The sequence below is a fragment of the Hemibagrus wyckioides genome, linkage group LG06, assembly GCF_019097595.1.
Source record: "Hemibagrus wyckioides isolate EC202008001 linkage group LG06, SWU_Hwy_1.0, whole genome shotgun sequence".
Taxonomy (NCBI): Eukaryota; Metazoa; Chordata; class Actinopteri; order Siluriformes; family Bagridae; genus Hemibagrus; species Hemibagrus wyckioides.
The window spans coordinates 20362852-20379963 of NC_080715.1; the positions used below are offsets into that span (position 1 = coordinate 20362852).

The window sequence follows — 17112 nt, forward strand, 5'->3', positions numbered from 1 at the left end:
ATGTTTTAACACTGTGTTCTTCCTGTAATTGTTACACTAGAATCAATGTTACTATTAATATTAGGGAATTATGGTATGGTCGCCGATTTGACCCCAGAATTTGTAAGATGAGAAAGCATTGAAGACAGCAAAAATGAACAGAGAGGAATGTGTGGCTGTGAACCAAAACAAAATTTAACAAAGCAGTCATGTTCACAAAAGCCCAGACTGCAGGAATATAAATTAAAAAAATTCAAAAACTAATAACTAATCTCCTCAGCAATTTGGAATTTATTAAAATATACTAAAGATGAATGCTTGCTAAACAGTTAAATGAATTTTACACCTGCTTTTAAAGAAATAAAAACCCTTAAACTCCCCCTCACCCCATTTACAATCTGCTCCTAAGTCACCCCTCCATCCATGCAGCAATTACTGACTGCAGTCAGGCCATTATCATTGAGTCAAAAGTGCCCACATCCTTTAAATCATCTTCCTTGTGAAGAACAGAATAGTCAGTCCAAATGAATGTTACTAGCCCTAATGCCATGAAATGCTTTGAGCTGCAAGTCCTCGACCCATTCTAGTTTTCCTATAGAGTGAATTGTTCTGTAGATTATGCAGGCAGCCTTGGCTCCACAACATACTCCCCTAGCTGAACATTAGCCCCTCCTTTCACCAGTACATTAGTGATTTATTGTGGGCAGGAGGAGGTACATGTGGACCATCTGTATTTAACTTCTATACATCAGCATGGGTGTGTGCTTTGACCTGTTCTGTATTACTGGTTCAGAAAACTACTAAAAGCTATCAAAAAGAGGAATGCAACTCCCCATGCACCCCCTCTTCATAGTTATTGATATAAAGACATGTGACCAATTAAACAAAATCCAACAAGTGTTGGTCCACCATGAACCTCCAACACATCGACAATTTGCTGGAACTCTCTCGAAATGTAGTGTAGTGATGAGCACCATTCTTCCAAGAACTATTTCCTCAGTTTCTTGGCACATTGTAGAAATAATATTCGGAATATGGAAGAAAATGTGTCTAATCTTTTAGATGATTTTACACATTGCAGACTTTGAATGTTCTTATTGTAGTGGCAGATAAATGTGCTTCTTTTTATCTGCCATGTTGGATTTCCATTAATTTTTCTCGTGTCTGTATATCAATCATTAAGAAAGGTGGAGTGCATGGGAACATATCTATACAATAATATCACCAACAGTCATGTTGACTGTTTGACATCCTGTTCCTGGATTTCCTTCATGTACTCTGGTTTTCTCTCCAGTCCAAAGACACATGTAGACTGTTTGGTGTCTCTAAATTATCTGTATTTTGTGTATGAATGATTGTCCTCTGCAATGGGTTAGCACCCTGTCCATGGTGTCCCCTGCCTTGTGCCTGAGTCCGCTGGAATAGACTGTGTAGGAAACCCTGTGTAGGAAAAGCACTATTTAGACTATTACTATTTAGAAATAGTTTTAGTAATCTAGAATTTGGTTTATTTATAATGATTATAATTATAGAATGAGGAATATTAAAAAAAATGCAACTATATTCAAGATATTTTTACTTGCTAAGCTGTCATTTCTTTCTAGGGCAGAGGGATCTGTCTGACACTTCTCCCATTCATTTATATTTATACTAACTATCGAGCAAAAACTCCTGCCTTGTGGAGGAGGACATTGACATCCTGAAAGGGACCACTCCCATCAGGATAGAGATGCTGCATCAGGAGATCAGTCAGAAGAACTTTGTATTGATTTGGGAGTGACTCTTCCCTCCAGGGTGACAAGTGGATCAAATTCATGCCAGCAAAATGCCCCAGAACACCTATGTCATTCATCTGGGGCTGTCAGTGAAACTGTCATCTCAATCTCACTATCAGTATCACCAAAAAATTTCAAAAGACATCTCAATAACTCCCATCACATAACCTGTACTGTCCCTATTCTATAGAACAGACATTAAGATCATTCATCCTCATCTGTTATTGCAGGGCAGTTGATTTACAAATGGAGTCATAAAAGATGATTTGTTTTCCTTTATTTGTTTATTTTATACCTTGTTAATATTATAAATATCGAAGATCGTTTTTTTGTGCTGATATTTTGAAATATTATTTTTAGTCACATTCAAAAAAGCCACATTTTTAAATCATCATAATTCATCAAAATGAGTATCACACACCATCTTTCTTTCTTTCTTTCTTTCTTTCTTTCTTTCTTTCTTTCTTTCTTTCTTTCTTTCTTTCTTTCTTTCTCTCTCTCTCTCTCTCTCTCTCTCTCTCTCAACAAACCCCAAAACTACAAATGACCCCCACACCACACACACACTCCTCAGTTAAGATAGTATGAATGTAAAGCATGTGTGATCACATATGTTGCATATACAGTTACAGTTGTAGCCATATAACTCTGTATAAATGTAATGAATTTGTGTGTAAAATGTGATCATGGGGTTTCGTGCCCAGGCTGACAAGCAGAGCTCTCTAAAGTTTTCCCTGTGCCAATTTTTCAGGCAGATTAAAAAGTTATATTGGCAAAATTACTCTGAAAGTCTTAATAAAATCCACAGAGAAGGGTCACAACACACCTCCCCACTTCAACCATCAGAATTCGTCTGAACACACAGTACTATAGATAAGCAGCATGCGCTGTTAAGGTTTTTTGAGGTTTTTGGCCCGTCAGTGTAGACGTGTGTATTGGACAAATTCCTAAAAGTTATTCCTGTTTGATTTTACTGCACCGAGGCCATGATTGGCTAAAGGTTTGCAAACTTGATAACACCCACAAAGCGTGTGTAAGCCAATTCACACGGGGATTGCAACGTTCATGTTTGCCTTAGTGATATTTGTGTTGTTCCTAACTACAAGTACAAAACACACAGTGATAGATTAGTGAAATGGATTAATTCAGAACCTGTAGATTGATTTTCTAAGCCTGTATTAAAATTGGCCTGTTTCTGCCATAAAAATAATAAGAAAGTTTAAGTCAAATGTGGTTGATTATTGAGAACAATAAGCAGAAGTGCATACTTTTCACATGATGACAATCACATTATTCTTTGAATAATCTTCAAACCATGCATGTGAATTTGACTCTTTGTTTGCTTTGCAGTCATGTTAGTATGTTTTAGTAGTTTTAGTAGTATGTTAGTATATTTGCTATTTCACACATCACACATGTACAGTATATATAGATTGCATGCTGTGGCACATATGTTAAAATATTTCTTGCAGCTTTGCCAAGTCAAACTCCTGTGTCCTTTGTACATTTGTCAAATGATGAGCTTTGGATTCTAGTGCAGCTTTTTCATTACTAAGAGTACATCAGAACACTTATCTCTGACCTGCTTTTTACATACTGCAGTAAAACCTGTCTTATTGCCAGCTATAACACCCCTGAGCTCATAAGTGCTGTAAAATCAATGAAAGTCTGGGACAGGTGTGATAAATTCTGTCATGTCAACACACTGACATGGCTCCAGTACAACTCAGCTCTTTAGTGTTAAAACATCAGGCACACCCAGTGAGGCTTCTGCTGTCAACCCATCATTTCACAAATTCTTTTGCTAATTGCCTGCTAATGGAAACCTCAACCACTCCCATCTAACACCTTCTCAAAGTCAGATGGGAAAATGTTGCTTGGTTGTTTGACAGCAGCTTGAACTTGTGAAAGCTCACAGTCTGAAAGAAATACTCGTTAAATTTATATTCAATTCAGTCGTTTGCCTTTTTTTTCTTTTACAGCAGAGCAGTGCCAGACTGGTCAGTTCTCCTGTGCAAGCGGTCGCTGTATACCTGAAACTTGGCGCTGTGACCGTGATAATGACTGTGGCGACATGTCAGATGAGACCACTTCCTGTGGTAAGTCACTGAATTCCTGTTTACTTTTTGGAAATTGTAATTTATTTATTTTGCTGAGGCTCTATCAGTCCTAGCTGATTTAGCCACTGAGCTTGACTCACACACCGTAGCTGCAGCTGTCTGCTGGATTTTCCTCCCAGAGAAGAGCTGCAGATCAGTATTCAGTACATGGTAACCAAGCAGATTCAGCCAGCATCTGAGTCTCTGCTTGTAGGAGCAGAAAGGGAAATGGGGACTAAACTCAGATTCAGGGGCTTTTAAGCCTAAGGTGGTAATACAAATCCCTCAGTGAGTCTATGATCTGAGGTTGCCACAACCACATCCTCGACCTATATCGCTGCCAAGAGCAAATAAACCAGACTGTTCAAAGGAAGCGGTATAAATATGTGTCCGCTTCCATGTGAACTTCCAATAGCTGATTTTTTAAAGCCGACCATGTGATCTGCAGCATAAATGAGCTGTGTGGCCATCTCAAAAGAGTGCTGAAAGCTTTCATTGTAAGATATATGAAATATGTTTTTTCGATGCATTTTGAAGTGTCTACATTCTTTGTGTACTTTAAACTTGCAACAGGGAATAAGGGTACAGTGTATTATTTCAGTGGATTTCCTTCCTGATTTAAAATACTGAGTGTACAGCAGCATAAAATGGCATGAATAATTTGATCTCATTTCCTGGTTATCATGCACAAAGTGAATATCATTACCTTGAAAGTGGGAGAGAGGGAGAGATGGTGTCTGTGCAGAGTTATTAAAATCAGGGGACACTTTGTGTTTCCTCCAAGTATTGAATGTTTCTTTCAATCAGACTCACCTGAGGCTGAACACTGTAATGTTTCAATGTCTGTATTTTTACCTTGACACATTAAATTAATTTATTCTATTTGCCAACACTGTTTTGGAGACTATCATTGGGTTGTGTCCTGCAGTGAAGGCATCTGCTAAATGACTCATGAGATAAAACCCTATTAGATATATGAAAGCTAGTGTCTGCAACATCAGCATTAAAAGCCAGACACCTATCTGTCCTTTCTGACTTCATTTTTAAAGGGCACGGACGTCCTGGCATACTACATCACAGACTAAAGTAAAATACTCGTGAAGACCTTTAAATGGCCTCTCCGTGTTCCTTCACCTCACAGGGTAAATGTGCTGCTTTCGAAATTCTTCCTTACCAAGTGCAGCAAATTGCTCTGAGTGCAATTGTGCCTGTTACCGCTGCTGCGTCTTAAGCTGTCTGAGCACTCTCCCACACAAACCGAGTCGGTGTAAGCAGTAATTAAAGTGCACGCTTGGCTTCACTTAATCATAATCAAGCCGAGCTGAAAGAAGCATATTCTCCGACACATAGTAGCCGGTAAGTTCTACTGCATGGTTGGAGCTTTAGTGCCATTGCTGCACTGCGGATCAAACACCTGAAGCACAATGGCTCAGGGATTTCAGCCTGATGCTGATTCATATTCCATCACCATTCTCCAGATCATCAAATTCATCTCAACTAATTTTTGTGTGGTTCAACATTTGTGAGCCTTTGAGTGTTTTTCAGTCATTCAGACATGTTCCCTTTGTTTCGATTATTTGAGCACTTCAAGGAGAATTCGCATATGTGGGATATAAGCAGAGGGGGAAGGAGTTCAGTTAAATAGAAATGATTTGTAAGAATTGTCAGCTTCATCACTCAATCAATCCATCAAATTATCTATCTATCTATCTATCTATCTATCTATCTATCTATCTATCTATCTATCTATCTATCTATCTATCTATCTATCTATCTATCTATCTATCTATCTATCTATCTATCTATCTATCTATCTATCTATCTATCTATCTATCTCTTTTGGTCAGTCTTTTGCTCACTCTGTCTGTCGGTTTCAATGTTAAGCTTGAGAATAACAGTAGCCTGGGTCTCAAAGAAGCAGTTTTTCTCAGACTAAGGTTAAAAGAAGAACCTAGAAAAACTTCACCTGGTCTTTTTCCAATCTTCAACTGTCCAGTTAAAGCCGTGCCTGCTTTGAGATGGTTTTGAGCTCACAGTGGTTGTAAAGACTGCTTCTTTGAGTTGAGTTGCTGTAGCCTTCCTGTCACCTCTCACATCATCAAAGTGCCCCCCTGGAGTGTGCCCACAGAAATGTCCTCCACTGGACAGGTTTTTCCCCCCACTATTCAGTGTAAACTCTAAAGAGTGTTGGAGCCAAAGGAACAAAATTGGCCATGTGTTTTGGGTGAGAGGGATTGCATATTTACTCCCCCATAAGCAGCAGTTTGAATAGATGTGGTTGGTTGGCTTCACGTTTCTCTGAGGAAGCATGTGTTAGCCTTTGCCCTCCCTGATTAGTAGCAGCCTATGCCCTCCCTGGTTAGTAGCTGTCAGATGATAGGGGAGATCTGTCTCTCTAGAGACTGTTGTGCATGAAAATCCCAAGAGACCTGTTTCTGAAATACTCCAACCAGCCCATCTGGCAACAACATGCCAATGTCAGCATCATTAAGATCACATTTTTCCCCCATTCTGAAGTTTGATGTGGACATTAACTGAAGCTCTTGACCTGTAACTGCATGATATATTGTATGCATTGCACTGCTGCCACATGATTGTAGAATTGCATTAATGAGCAAATGTACAGGTGTTACTAGGAAAGTAACCTGTGATTGATTGTTTTTCTCTCCTGTAAAGCAGCAGATAGAACTATTACTGTTGAACACAGCCCAATATCCTTTTATTTGAGACTGTCTTGGTGTAAGAAGTAAAATTCAAAAAAACCACAACACAAAAAAACAACACACAAAACAAAACAAGGCAATCACCAGAATCATGGAAGTGTAAAAATCAGTTTGAGAGGTACTGTTAGCTGCAGACTCCAGTAGTAACTTTTTGACATGACTTTGCTGCAGTATCTATTTTTTTCATTTTTGAAATGAGTTGTCCAAAGTGCAATCTTGCTGCCTTTAGAAACTAATCTTGCTCTTTCTCTCTCTCTCTTTTGCTCTCTCTTCTGTTTGCACCAGCACTTCACACTCAGCTAGACTCTTTAAGACTTTCTCTCGCTTGATTGTCTTGTGATTGGGTTAGAGGAGCGTGAGACATAACAATGCCCCATAAGGAATCTTTTCCCAGACAAGATAAACCTTACAGATCAGTCTCTAGTGAGCAGTAGCACATTTTCATGCTTCATATACAGATGGGTGGCATTAAAAGAAAACCCAGTGGCTCTGTTATGTCTCTGTGTGTAGGGATTTAGCTGGCGTAGTTTGCATCCACTTTATTCTATGTATCCATACTAACAGGACTGGTCTCTTTTAGGATGACAGCGTCCTCTTCCACAGGGCATGAGGACTCAGTGAATGATTTGATAAGTGTGAAATTGGTGTAAATGATGTGCTCTGAAATTCACAATCACTACATTCTGACCTAGATTTTTGAGGGAATATCTTTTGGAAGAATTCTGTTCATATATACAGTACAGTTTCAGAAACTTGTAGTATCTGTGATACTGGAGCTGTTCTGGCCCAGCACTTTACAAATAATTTTTAGTTGTTTTTGCCTTCAATTTGTCACCTGTGTGTATTTTACGTTATAAAGGTGGAAAGTGATGCAGACAGAAATTCAAGCTGTTGTTTGACTAATTGCTCCTGTCAGTGCATTTAGGTCAGGAAAAGAAACTTGAGTCCGGATTTTATGTGTCATTTTTTTTTTTTGTAAACCTCCATTATTATGCAGAAGTAAACATAACATTGTAATTAGCACTAAGGATACTGTCAGTAACAAACATTAGTCAGAGGCCAGATCACAGGATAAGTGCCAGATAATGACATTACTGCCTTACACTAAGTGGTTATGCAGTGGTTATAGTGTAACAAATATAATTCACATGTATCTCAAACAAACATAATAACAGTAATTATTAGGAAAATATTCAATACCTGTATGTACAACAAATTGGAGAAGACATTCAAATATATAAATCATAATCGGTTTCATGAATGGTAAAGGAGAAGGAGCATGGAGAGGGATGTCTTCGTGCTGATAGACTGAACGCTAATTGAATGACTGCTTTAATGCTCACTTCTCAGTGGAAAGGAGAGTCATGCTTCGTGGTTATACTGTACAGATAAACAAGCGGATGCTGACTAATTACCGAAGTGTTCATTATCTACAGTGTCAAACTGTTGATATGTTTGGCTAAATGGTATGCCACCGAGTCCAAAGCACCCAGCAGAGAGACATGTACTGTTTATGCATCAGCTTGTGTGCTCAAATTAAAAACACATCACTTTGACAGCCTGTTATAGATTTCTTGTCATGTTATAAAACTTTATTTTACCCCTGCTATCTAGGCTGTAAATGACATGCTGTAATTTGCATCAAGAATTTTTTTTTTTTTCTGACATAATTCAAATCCAACATTAACATACATCCATGCAGTCTCAAAAGCCATATAAATATAAAGGGGACTCTGTATGCCAGTGTCAGGCCAGTTATATCTTTGTTTGTGGATGTAAAGTCTTCTCCAACACATCGTAAAGATTCTTAAAGGTGTTAAGATCTGGACTTTGTGATGGCTGGTCCATGTATGAAAATTATGTTTCATGCTCCCTGAACCACTCTTTCACAATTTGAGCCAGATAAATCCTGGTATTGTCATCTTAGACTATGCCTGTGCCATCAGGGAAAAATAAATCCATTGATGGGAAACAATGGTCATTCAGAATATTCACGTAGTCAGCAGACATCCTTTTTTTGGCCATAAAATGTTGCTGAACCAAGACCTGACCAACTAAAGCAGCTCCAGATAATAACACTGTACCCACTGGCCTGTACAGTAGACACTAGGCATGATGTGTGCATCACTTCATCCGCCTCTCTTCTTACCCTGATGCGCCCGTCACTGTGGAACAGGGTAAATCTGGACTCATCAGATGCCATCCCTTTTCCAATGCTCCAGAGTCCAATCTTTTTCCATTGCTCCCTAGCAAATTTATTTTCAGATTAGCCTCAGATCAGTGGTTTTCTTAATGCTACACAGCTGTTTTGTCTCAATCCTCTGAGTTCTCCTCACATTCATACTTTCACTATTTCACTACTATAGCCATGAGTTGTTTTTTTTTTGTTGTTTTGTTTTTAATTTAAGTGATCTCCAATCACAATCATTCAAGATTTTTTTCAGACCACATTTATTCCTCAAAGATGGTTCGCCACTATCCCTCCAGGTTTTACTAACACATTAGATGAGTTCTTTACTTAATTTTAGTAGTTTCAGCAATCTCCTTAGTAGTTTTCTTTGCTTGATGCAGGCCAATAATTTGACCCCCCCGAAACAGAGTAACATCTTTTCCATGACTGCAGGATATGTCTTCCATCTTGGTTGTTTAACAAATGAGAAGCTATTCATTGCAGTAGTTAGGATTAAATAACTTGTTGCCAGATGAAACATATTAATCACAGTATTTAACCAATGGGAGGTTACCTAGTTGTTTAGTTAAATCCAGGTGGTGAACCTTTTTTTGCCCAGGCAGTGTGCTAAAAAGCTTTAATTTCCCATATGTCTGAAGACACAAAGACATCCTGTATAAACTGACATGTGAAGTGAATGACATTGATTATTAACATTGATCCCCATTAAGGGGTGGACTATATTAGGCAGCAAGTGAACAGTTAATTGACAAGAGTAAATTTCTGACATCGACAACAGCCAAATTGTGACGGCTAGACAATTAGATCAGATCATCACCGAAACAGCAGATCTTGTGGAGTGTTTCTTGTATGCAGTAGTTAGTACTTACCAAAAGTGCTTCAAATAAAGGACAACCAGTGAACCAGTGACAGAGTCATGGGTGCCTAAGGCTCATTGAAGCGTATGGGGAGTGAAGGCTAGCCCGTCTGGCTTGATCCCCCAGAGCTAATATAGAGCTACTATGGCACAAATAGCTGAAAAAAAGTTAATGAGTGCCCTAACTGACTCTGACCAAGTCTGTGTGCATCACTTACCTGGGGAAGAATGGCACCAGGACACAGAATGGTGAAAAAGGTCTGCCTTCTGGGAAATGTCTGGTTCTGGCATTCATGTGGATGTTATTTTGACATGCTTGTAGACCAAGTAGATCTCTTCATGGCAACAGTATTCCCTAATATCACTAGGTTCTATTAGGAGGATAATCATCCTTGCCACACTGCAAACATTGTTCATAGTTCAAGATGTTGACTTGGCCTACAGATTCCTCAGATCTCAATCTGATTGAACGTCTGTGGGATGTGCTAGACAAACGATTCCGATCCATGGAAGCCACATCTCAAAGGATCTCCTGCTAATGTCACTTCAGAGGTCTTATGGAGTTCATGCCTCAACGGATCAGAGCTGTTTGGTGTCACAAGAGGGACCTACACAATATTAGGAAGATGGTTTTAATGTCTGATATATATACATTTTTTAATGATGCTCCATGAAATCTTTTTCCTTGATATTGCCTTCAAGCACCTTCTTATTGCCTCAGACTATTTTCCACAGCCTCAGCGAGCTCTGTTTTCCCAGTTGTTCATGACTTATTTTTCATTAACCTCAGAGAGAAAACACCAATAATTCACTTTGACATTTTGCATGACCTTCAGGGTACACAGAGCTTACTGTAAAAAAAAAAAAAAAAGCCTGTATGAAAACAGACAACTGCAGGTTGTTTTTCTTCTTTCTTTTTTTCCTCAAAATTTTCTGTTATTTTTATTGGAATGTATGCAGTGAGGTAGCAAAAGTCCATCTCCCCACATTTGCAGAGATTTACAGAGGACAAAAAAGCCTCAGAATTTAATTTATTAGCATGGCAGTGCAATCAATGCCATGCCAAACTTCTTTTGCAATATTTCAAAGGTAAATGCAAAATGAGAAATGGTCTTTCTGCTCCAGTGCATCAAAGAGACAGTGATATATTGGGTTGGGTTTGGAGCATCTGTGTCTTTGGAATGCACAGTCTCCATGGTTTTTTTGTCTGCCCACAGCCTTTCCTACATGTGAGCCGCTTACCCAGTTTAGCTGTGCAAACGGAAGGTGTATCAGCATCAAGTGGCGCTGTGATTCAGGTAAGTGTGTAGAGTGACATGACATTCTGCAGTCAGATCAGTGCATAGACAGAGCATAGCAGTTTGGATAATAGTGTAAATTGATCTTTCTATTCAATGATCAGTCAAACTAGTTGATTCATATTCCTTTAAAGGTACTACAAAAGAAATGAGATCCAACCCTTAAATGGATTTTATTCTGTCACTTCACCCTTCACCATTTTTTCCCCTTTTCCGGACTAGAGGATAGCATAAGGTCAGATCAAGCAATATTTTTGAGGTAATGGAGAGGCTCTGGACTCCATGCCAATATTCTGTCCCAATCCTTGTCTTTGTCCTTTTGTTCCCCCCTGTGTGAGTAGATGACGACTGTGGGGATGGTAGTGATGAGGAACTGTGTGCTCACGCCTGCTCCACTGGTCAGTTCCAGTGTTTCACTGGCAGGTGTATCCCTGAACACTGGGCTTGTGATGGAGACAATGACTGTGGTGACTTCAGCGATGAAAATGTGACCTGCGCAGGCTCTGGTGCTGGTAAGACAGAATTCTCCTGAAACATCATGTAAAATATTTATACTCTCTGACAGTATAAATGTGTATGGTCTGCATTATCTTCTTATTAGAGCAAGCGTCAAACATAGATGTTGCTTTTTTTTTTCACCGATTTAAAAAACACATATGAGTAGCTTAACAAGCCTATGAAACGTTTCATTAGTGCAGCGTCTGCGTTAAACAGCTGATTAGCAAACGAACATGAAGAGCAGGAAGATAACCATCAAGTCAGCTGCTCATAATTGGCTTAGTGCAATGTCCCCAATTTGCTGAACATAAGTTAGAAACTTTCTCTCTCTCCCACCACTCGGCAGATCCGATCTTATCTGTGCTCACTGGAGAATGGCCCTGCAGATTTGAATCTTTTAATCTCTTGTAATTACCTCTGAAAGCCGAGACTGGGCCGCCGCAATGCTTTCAGCTCACTAGCTTGTCACAGAAATGAGGAAGCTATTCATCAAATCGGCTCCTGGAGAAGGCCTTCAGCCTCCGTCTGTCTCAAGGGGGCTGCCCAGCTTACTGTTTCTCATTGAAGGGCCCTGATCAGCGTGTAGCCCTTACTTCTGATGTGTGAAGTGCCTGAGACACATGATCAAGCCTTAAGCAAATCAGCCTGCCGCTGCCATGCCGTCTAGTTTAACATTAGCACCTGTCTCCTTGAAAGAGACAATTGAGAAGCTGCACAGTGCAAACTGGTGTTTAGTAATTACGTTGTTAAATGTTTAAACACGCTTCAGCAAAGGTGTATTTAGCACCTGTTGATTATCTGTGCAGAAAGCAAATAAGCGATGGATAGCATGCTTTAAAAAATCCTCAAATGACATCTTGGTTGATTAAATTTATTTTGATAACTTTTTTTTTTACCAGAGGCCAAAAAATTTAATTTGTGCCTGTTTAGTGGTGTTCAGCATTGAATTTCTTTGTGATGTCACACTGCACAGTATTAGCTAATAGCTCAAATGAGAATAGACTCTCAGGGCTACTCTTCTTCTTAAGCATCTTAAATTTGAGGGCATTATTTTCAAACTCTACAATTCTGTTTAATACAAAGTTTATCCAAACGGAGGTAAAAGCATATCACACTGAAAGCCAACAGTGTCCTGATTAATTGGAGCATAATAATTCATTTGTTTATACTGATTGAAAACGTAGAGTAAGTCAATTTCCATTCCACCATCTCTAAGGATTAATGTTCCACAAAAGCACGAAACTAAGAACTGCCCTGGTTGATTATAACTTTTAAGTAATACAGTAAAAGAAAAGAAGGACTGCAACATCATGCAAACAGTGTGTATTAGTATTATAGAATAATGGTGTATTTTGTATCATATCTCTTCAGTATTGCCCCCTGTGGAATGCAGTAGTGAGGAGTTTCACTGCCGTGCTGATGGCACATGTATCCCTGAGCGCTGGCGCTGTGATGGAGACAAAGATTGCGAGGACAGCAGTGATGAGAGCAATTGTCAAGGCATCAAGAGGATGTGTGACCCCCAAGCCAAGTTCACTTGCAAAAACTCAGGTCAGTGTGAGTGTTAGAAAGAGAGAGAGAGAGACTCTGTGACCTTTTACCAGTGCAGTACTCCAGATAGCCTCTTTTGATATACTACACAACAAAGAGGCATTCTGCATGCTGTGAGCAGCACATTCTCTCTATAGTCCACAAAAAAAGCTAGTGCGCAAAGACTAAGGCTAAAAACATCAAATAAAATGTATTTTTTAATCTATTTATGCATCTACGTATCTATGTATCTATCTATACATCGGCCCTGGAAATTGGCATGCATAGAAAGGCATTTTGCCGACATCATGTTCAAAGGAAATTAGTCGCAGTGAGACTGTTTGATATTCCACTTCATGACTGTTGCCTCAAAAACAGACATCAGTGAACAGCATGATAAAAAACATAACTCATTAAGTGTTTTGTTCTTGTCTCTTTGGATTGCTGGCATGCTAATGCCCTACACTATGTCTACACCAATGGAACAGTAACAGATTAATTGTGCTGCAGATTTATTAGAGCTCTGCATTAAGCTAGAAATCATCTTTGCCATGATTATATGGCAAGTATCTTTAACAACTAACCAAACTAACATACCAGATCTGAAACTGAATTGGTTCATCAATTTATAAAGCTTTTTGTGTGTGGACTGAAAATGTTAAATTTTACTTCTTTGTCTTTCATGTGATCAGTGTGAAAACAAGATCAATTAAGACTAGTCACTCTTGAGAGCTTTTATATTCAGGATTTTTCTTAGCATCCTTAAATTTTTACCTTTCCCTGTATTACTGCATTTTTTTCCCTTCACATCCTTTTATTTCTTTTGGGAATATCAATGTTTACTTGAAAATACCCAATTAGGTTTGGCAGCTTGATGTATTTCTGGGTTTCGCCTCCAGGGAAGTGCATCAGTAAGAGCTGGGTTTGTGATGGTGACAACGACTGTGAGGATCGCTCAGATGAGGAGTCATGCGCTTCATCCATGTGTGACCCTCCCACACAGCCCTGCGCCAATGATACGTTCACCTGCCTGCACCCTCACCAGATCTGCGATGGGAGGAGCGACTGTGCCGACCAATCAGACGAAGGCCCGTTTTGTGGTGAGTGTCTGTGAGCCTTTAGCTTCTGTGTTTGTCTAAGCAAGATTGCTATAAACCAACATAGTGGGGTCATAACTGTCAAATAAATGAATGCAGTAGAACATGTCATTCTTTATAATACTCTCCAACAAAGAAGTTTGCCTGCGTAAGTTTGTCAGCTGTCTCTTTGATTTTTATAGCTATAGCAGATGTAATATCTCAGTAAAAGTATGACATCCCTGTCTCAATACTTTATCTATATTTCTGTAACTTTCGAACAATCTTCAAGGAACAATCAAGGTTCCAAGGTGTAAAAGATTCATCATACATTATATCAGCGCACCTTGATGCTTTTCAGATCGCATCTGACATACTGTAACAGCAGTAATGAATTCTAGATAGAAAGACACCGTGTGTGGTATATGGCAGAACTGATACACACTCCAGCAAATCAATGTGTATTGTGTTTACCACCTGATGGCTGAACAGACCCTGAAGTTACTCTATTCATGTTAGCACACAATATCCCAAAGGTCTTCTTTTATTCCTGTATTACATTCTATCCTTGAGCCAGTGTTACATGTTCAAAATGTGGCCTTTGTGTGTGGCCCGAATGAAACTGCCTTTGATGATGTGTTTGCTTCAGTAGCCATCAGTGTAGAAATAATCTCTGGGGAATTAGCAATGTGTAATCCTTTAGAGCAGGACAAGATAAGCATTTTTGGTATATTTAAGCTCGTTGTCAACAGTAGCCCATGGGAGACTGCTGGCCTTGCACGGGAACAAGGCGCATTGCTAGGGTGAATGGACTGACTATGGCTCAGCCATCTCATTGCCAATTATATAGTACACTGGTAGCTTGAGGGGCTGACTGATTTGAGCCAGCACAGCTTGCCTGTTTCCTACTGTATCCTTGGGGAAGGAAAAGGTTCTGCTCTTCTGTGAATTTCAGGGCCCCCCATGGACTAAATTAAATCCTTGTCAGTGCTGAGGGGATCATCTTTAATCACTAAAACCATTGAGTCCTTGGAACAATGTCATTTTACCCAGCTTTTAAGACTTGGTTTCCTTTCTTTAGACAAAGACAAAAGAAAAAAAAGGGCTTTTCATTAGAGATGAGAAAGGGAGACGTATGAGAAAGTGTATGTTTTTCTCTACAACTCTGAAAAGAGATACAGTACCTCAGTGTCTTTTTTCACTTAGCTTGAAGCACTATAAGTAATAAAGATATTTTCTACTCAGACAGGGTTCATTTTGTTTTCTGTGTTCACTGCACAAAGCCAGCTTCTTTAATGCAATAGTGCAGCAGCCTCATTTCTTAAATAGTGCCTGAATTTTCATAATGCACTACTGTCAAACTTAGCTACTAATGTCCATTAGCTTAGTGTAATTAAAATGTAAACAGATTTTCTGATAACACTTTGTCTTATTTATTGACCATTTTTACAGCAAGGTTTATAACTGGACAGCAATGCCTAAATACTCGCTAATATTCCTCACTTCCAGTTTATTATAGTTCGTTCAGTTTCAGCCAATTACCAGACTTTAACCATGGAAAAATGTCCAATTATTATGAACTTCATTCCCCTTCAGGACTATTTAACTGTGAAGTGGGAAACTGCAGCCAAAATAATGGTCTCATTGGGACGCAAAGCTGCATTGATAACACCGTATGCCAGCCAATCAAGTTGGGAAAGAAGCAAATAATATGGAGAAACTTCATTTATAAAATGCACACATGAGTCTGGAACTGGAAAATTTATAGCTTTATACATCAGCTATAAGTAATTTGCCATGCATCAATGAAATGATACAGTAAAAAGTATTTAACACACTATTATTATAGTCTGCTTCCATCCCTTGAATAAATTAGCCTCATGAATGAAAATACTTACTCACTCACTCACTCACTCACTCAAAGTTAAGCTCATGCCTACAAACAGTGTTTTTCCCCACTTTTTTTGTTTTTACAGACAAATGCTTGCAGGCAAATGGAGGCTGCAGTCATCAGTGTAGTGTTGCTCCCAGCAGAGGGGTGGTCTGTTCCTGCCCCACTGGTCTCTACCTGGCTTCAGACAATAAGTCCTGTGAAGTGGTGGACTACTGCACCCGACACCTGAAGTGCAGCCAGAGGTGTGAGCAGTTCAAAACCACAGTCAAGTGCTCCTGTTACCCCGGCTGGAGGCTCGATCCGGATGGGGAGAGCTGTCATAGCACCGGTATTTTCACAGTCTGTGCACATTCCCCATTTTAAGTCTACTGTGTCATAAATCGCCTGCATTTGGAGGCATATGCAATTGGAATGCAAAGACTAAAACAAAGTTTTGGCAAAATAACAATTTGTAATTCTTGCTTGATTCAGCTAGGCAACGAGCTATTTTTACTCTGCACAACGCAAGTAATACCACAAACCCGAGCATAAATCTACCTAAGTAACACATTTTACCTAATATTCCCATTTGATATCATGGTTGTTAATGAATTCGTAGCAGAGTTACAGGCATTCAGAGCTTTATGTAGTAGATGTGCTCACTGCGCAAAGCAATAAAAGGAGCAATAATCCAATGGCAGCAGGATACACAATCAGGGAGTTTCCATTGAGAAGCTAATGTCTTTACAGCAGCATGCCTGCCAAACTCTTTTAGATTGTCTCAGGCAATCAAATTTGGGTCATTAGCTGGCGGACGACAGTGAGCATCTGTGTGATATACTATGGGTTGAGCGGGAGAAACATATGCAGAACAGAGTTGGATCTTATTTTATAAAACTATGACATTCGTTTACTATTGATCATTGTCCACATGTGATTTAAAGATATGACTCAACAAGTCTCTTTTCACACTGTCAGATCCCTTTGAAGCCTTCATTATCTTTTCCATACGGCATGAGATCAGAAGGATCGACCTTCACAAGCACGACTACAGTCTGCTAGTGCCTGGGCTCAGGAATACCATCGCTCTGGACTTCCATTTCAATCACAGCCTGCTTTACTGGACCGACGTGGTGGAGGACAAGATCTACAGGGGAAAGCTTTCAGACACTGGAGGTACATGCTCAGTCCCGTAGCCAGAGTGAAATACCTTA

At 39.4% G+C, this 17112-nt stretch overlaps 1 protein-coding gene across 5 annotated transcripts in view; it reads left to right on the plus strand.

Annotated features, from left to right (window-relative positions):
* The window catches only part of lrp1bb (low density lipoprotein receptor-related protein 1Bb), a 271908-nt gene that overhangs the window by 158568 nt on the left and 96228 nt on the right, over positions 1 to 17112 (plus strand). For all 5 annotated transcript variants that reach the window (XM_058392915.1, XM_058392917.1, XM_058392919.1 and 2 more), the window contains 7 exons: positions 3737 to 3853; positions 10841 to 10921; positions 11263 to 11433; positions 12791 to 12970; positions 13849 to 14049; positions 16002 to 16247; positions 16877 to 17074. In XM_058392915.1, the coding sequence (XP_058248898.1) occupies positions 3737 to 3853; positions 10841 to 10921; positions 11263 to 11433; positions 12791 to 12970; positions 13849 to 14049; positions 16002 to 16247; positions 16877 to 17074 (1194 nt within the window). The remainder of the gene's footprint in view (positions 1 to 3736; positions 3854 to 10840; positions 10922 to 11262; positions 11434 to 12790; positions 12971 to 13848; positions 14050 to 16001; positions 16248 to 16876; positions 17075 to 17112) is intronic.